Below are 4,884 nucleotides of genomic sequence, written 5' to 3' on the forward strand. Positions count from 1 at the left end.
CCTTTATTGATAATAACTAATAAAACTTAGAAATGATTTATCTCTTAAACTATACCATGGTTTTTCGTAAACTTTATACCATTGAAAATCATTTTAAAACACTTATGTAACGAATACAAACATGGCTATCAAATTATACACATTTCTTATAATAACAATAATCAATTAAAAGGGTAGTTTTAGAAATATCCCTTGATTAATGAGATAACTCAATTATTTGTGGGACAAAATCTAAAACTAATTAGCTCAATTAATTTGGGACGGAGGGAGTGCCTTTTTTACTAAGAGAGATTTTTGATGAATTTAATTAGGCGTTGCTTAGAAAAAGGCATACGAGCAACATGATTCTTGTGTTGGGAGTATTCCCTAGTGGTCTGTTTAGATGCTTGTGGATGGACCATTGGTCTATCTAGTGGAAGTGCTTTTCCTGTGTTTAGCTAGAAATAAAAAATTGATTGTATATAAATTTAAGGGCAAGTTTTGTCATTTTATAAAATAAACTAGGGATAAGAATGATAAATCAAACATTAAATTTGGGTGAGACCACAGCTTCTGATGCTTTTATAACTTTTAAAAGCTCTTCTTCCCCAACTTTTAAAAGTTGAGAAATTTGACAAGTGCTTTTGATAAAAAAACACTTTATTTTTTTTTTTACCAAACACTAATTTCAGAAATTATTGACATATATAAATTTTGAAAGTGCTTTTAGAAAAATAACAGCATTACCAAACCCAGTAAACCAAAACAAGGCCATATGGAGGATTATAAGTACATAACTGATTCAAGTTAATCGAGTCAAGCCTCGAGTTATATCAATACAAGTGCACAGTTCATGGCACAGAAAAGAGTCTCTACAAAAACATCCATGTGAACCATTTTTAAGTCATGAATGATTTGAATTCACATTGTCCCAATTTTTCACTCTTCATGGACAGCTACCTCGTTGACAGTTCTTTCCGTTACCAATCTTGCCTATTTTTTTGGCAAAACTGAGTACCCTTTTGAGAGAAGATTACCTTCTGACACAATACTGAAGCTTGCTGTTCTGTTACTAGCAGTCAAGCTTACAAATATTACCCTGACTGCGTGATAAAACAGCTGGATCGATGACTGCAGGCCTTCTTTCACCTTACAACAACAGTGCTGTTGTGCGTGTGTTTCGTAGATGAACTTCACCATATATAGTCATATTTTACTACCAAGTAAAATTGTACTCCAGTAGAGCTCTGCATGCTACTTTCATGTTCGAAGAATGAGATAAAAGACCAGCACCTCATAGTTCTTTCGGTGTGGAATCTTCTGCCGCAGTATTTTGTTGCAAATACTCTTCTTCTATTGTTTCCTTCAGTATGAAAAGCCTTTGCATCACAATCGGTAGAGTCAGTTGCCTTGCTTCCCTGATTTCAGATTCTTCTTTGTTCAGATGGTATGCGTCGAGCATGATCTTGATCCATTTGTACAGCTCCTTTGGCGTACTGAGTCAGAGAAAATCATAATAAACAAAGAGAAAGAACAAAGATGTTAGCATACAAAGAAGCCCCATATTTCGGCTCAGCAAAAAAGAAAAAGACAAAATTAAACTCTTTAAGTTGTTACTGAAAAAACAAAACAAAACAAGGTTGTTCAGAAGTTGTGAAAGAGGAACTCCATACATGTACAGGGCGTTGGGGTCCTTGGCTACTTTTTCATCTCCTGGAGAGAAGGCAGTAGCCAATGCTGAGAACCTTTCTTCTGGATCTGTGATATTTAACAGATGTTTGAGTAGCTTTATCTCCTTCGGTGCAATGCTCCTAAGGCTGCTTTTTGTGGCTTTATATAGGTGATACATTATGTATTTGACCTGCAAGTAAGTTACTGGCTTTAAGCTAAAGACGGGCTGACCCATATAAACCATATAAGGTATAATATATACAAGAAGCTTAAGCCTGAAATAGAGCAACGATGAAGCCAAACTTTTGGCTGTGGAAAGCCAGACCTCAAAATTTACATGCAGGTGGAAGATGACAGGTCAAAAGTTCAAGGAGAAGAGTCCATTTTAAAGGTGAGATGGATTTAAGCATCATTTAGCGATAAACGCGTCAATAGGACATGTTACACTGACAATATGACAAGAGTATTGCCAAATTTCAGTTCCAGAACATCCGGGTTCGGGCGTTGAGCAATTAACAAAAATGCTTGCTTGCACACTGCTAAAATTCTGATAATCCAAATTTGTGTATGTTCAGAGTGTAATCTTTATATGATATAAATATTCAGCTACGAGGGAGATTTTGCACAACCTATTAATGCATCACGAATCAGTTGTACCCATGTACAACCAAGATGGGCATTCATGTTGATAAATGGAATGAAATTAAATTATTTATAGTGTTTGGGTGAATGGGTCTACCTCATTCTTCATGGTTGTGGATTCTTTTGCTGCACCCCAAGCACTGTTAATCAATAAGATCAACGATGAATCAAGCTCTTTCGCCTTTCCTAGACTTTTGATCTTCTCACATGCCGCTTCTAGTGAGGAAGAATTGAGTATATCATCAAATTTAGCTTGAGCAGCATCTAGCGTCTCCGCATTTTCAACCGTGTTATCATACACACAGATTGCAGAGAGGCATCTAGCTCCAAGCCTGGATATTGCTGTACGTACAAGATTAAATTGTTCAATAAGCTTGCATAGAGTTAGCAAAATTACAATCTAGCATTACTTGAATTTCACAGGAGTGAAAAAAGAAAAGTAAAACCAGATTCTTAATTCCTAAGCTAAATAGAATCCTAAGAGTTTATCAGATTACAAAACCATGTATTAACATGACTTGCTAGTTAATAGTCAAATACGAACCTATGTTTAGCATAACAGTTTGTAACGACAAAAAGAGATACTGAGTTTCAAGATGTTCGTGAAGCTACGAGCTCCAACATTTTGGTACCAAGTACAAGACTGTGAACTACTTCCACGAGCTCAACTTAAGTAAGAATGCATCATGTTCATAATTTTCCATCTAAAAAGGTGTTCTAAGAGTTCTTTTCAATATTAGGTGTTATAATCCCTCTTGCTCACTTCATCTTACTATCACTTATTCCGGATAAGAACTAACCAATGTTCACCAGAACATATGGGTTTCTTAGATTGCCATGTGTACATGCTCCAAGACTTTCATACCAATTAAAAGATTGCTAAGTACTATTTGAATTTTCTCAAGTACAATATTGTTAATTACTTCCAATAAGCTCAATTCAAGCAAGAATGCATCATTATCCATAATTGCTCATTTACAATGGTGCTCCAAGAGTTCTTTTTGGTAATAGGGGTTACAATACGTCTTTCCCAATTCATTTTCTGAAACTTTCACTAATCCTAACAACATGACTTAGTTAACCCTGTCAGAACTAAACAATGTTTAGCAGAACAATAGGCAGAACTTAGAGATACTGGATTCTTAAGGTCCCCTTGGTACAATCTCTAAGATTTCAGTACCAATTACAAGATTGATAAGTAGTTCCACTTCCACAAGCTCAACTAAGTATGAATGCGTGATTTCCATAAACACCAATCAAAGAGTAAAACTTAGTGCCCAAAGTTGAGAATTTGGTTACCATCGCGGTCATCCAAGCTATCGTAAGTCTCCGACAGTAGACTAAGATGGCGGAAAAACTCCTCATTGAAATCCTTACGCCGCTTAGCCACAACTGCATTGATATCAGTTGGGCTCTGCTCTATCTCTTTGAGTAGCTCGCTATGTCTTTCTATCTCATCATCAATCTACAATTAAAAACCACAACACATTCAATTCCTCAAAAACCAAACAAAATCACACACAACAATGCAAACATACACACACAATATCACATTTACCTTCTTCACTTTCCTCCCTAACAGAACCAACTTCTGTTTCATACCATGATCGTTCTCCGCATCTGCTCGCGCTTTACATTGCTTGTAGAATTTCTCGCTATACTTTCTCCATTCCTCTCTAAACACCAACAACTTCCTCCAATCTTTTGTCTGTGGCTTCTCATTTAAGAACACATCAATAATTTTATCACAGAATTGAGTAATTGTATACCCTTCAGCTACTTCTACCTCACTTTGCTCAATTTCAACAGCAGCTTGAGTAGGTCCTGAATGAAAAAACACAATCAACCGAGTCTGAATCGGGTAAGTTGAAGCGACCGAGTTTGTGAAACCTTAACTGAAACTAGAAACTAAGGGAGTGGGGGTACTTACTTTGTAGAACTCTGAAGCTTTGATGTCTTCTTCTGCTACTTGCTCCATTTTTTGTTGAAAGATTGATTTTGGTGCTGATTTTAGACATTTCTCCATGGAAGGAGAAGTGATTAGAGTAGAGAAGAGAGGTTTTGGTGGAGATTGAAAATTCGAAGCCTGTTGAATGAAAACTCATGGTTCTTTGGGGAGGTTTGAACAGAGAGGTTTTAGACAGTAAGTGACATAATCAAGAAGAAGAAGGATTTACGAAAATGATTTATCCACTACGAAGTGTACGCACTGTGTGAGAGGGGATGGGCCCACTTATGCCTCACCCCTATCCGAATGCAAAGAGGGTGACCTTTCTGCCATTGGATCCCCTCTTGGTGCACCACTTCGTAGTGGAGCCACATCCATATTCCTGTAATATTTCTAAAATTAACACCGTTCGATCGTCTTAAGAATACCTTCTCAGATGGTGATTTCACCCAATCTCCAAATGTATGGGCTTGGGCTCAAGTTCACTACACATGTAGTTCGGCAGTTGAATAATATTTTTAAAACGGGGACTACTCAAAAAAATTGGGGAACTACTCTTAAGTTTTTGGGGTGGTTATTGGTAGTAATTTCCAATCACCCCTTATATGATTCTTTTCTAAATATCTACTTTACCCTTAATGATA

General features: G+C 36.7%; 1 protein-coding gene across 1 annotated transcript; it reads right to left on the reverse strand.

Moving 5' to 3' along the window:
• Positions 1-703: 703 nt before the first annotated feature.
• On the reverse strand, positions 704-4,447 carry LOC113307573 (uncharacterized protein At4g37920-like). Its single transcript, XM_026556012.1, has 6 exons — positions 4,223-4,447; positions 3,851-4,116; positions 3,592-3,757; positions 2,390-2,634; positions 1,653-1,840; positions 704-1,475 (listed from the first exon to the last, which is right to left on the reverse strand). Exons 1-6 carry the CDS (start codon positions 4,395-4,397, stop codon positions 1,274-1,276), a joined length of 1,242 nt encoding a protein of 413 aa, XP_026411797.1. The 5' UTR covers positions 4,398-4,447; the 3' UTR covers positions 704-1,273.
• Between the last annotated feature and the right edge of the window lie 437 nt (positions 4,448-4,884).

This window comes from Papaver somniferum, chromosome 9 (genome assembly GCF_003573695.1).
Source record: "Papaver somniferum cultivar HN1 chromosome 9, ASM357369v1, whole genome shotgun sequence".
Taxonomy (NCBI): Eukaryota; Viridiplantae; Streptophyta; class Magnoliopsida; order Ranunculales; family Papaveraceae; genus Papaver; species Papaver somniferum.

Coding starts and splice junctions, on each gene's coding strand:
- LOC113307573 (XM_026556012.1), bottom strand. CDS start 4,397: ATGAGTTTTCATTCAACAGGCTTCGAATTTTCAATCTCCACCAAAACC. Junction 1,841..2,389: donor CCACAACCATGAAGAATGAG/GTAGACCCATTC, acceptor ACTTACTTGCAG/GTCAAATACATAATGTATCA. Junction 1,476..1,652: donor GACCCCAACGCCCTGTACAT/GTATGGAGTTCC, acceptor TCTCTGACTCAG/TACGCCAAAGGAGCTGTACA.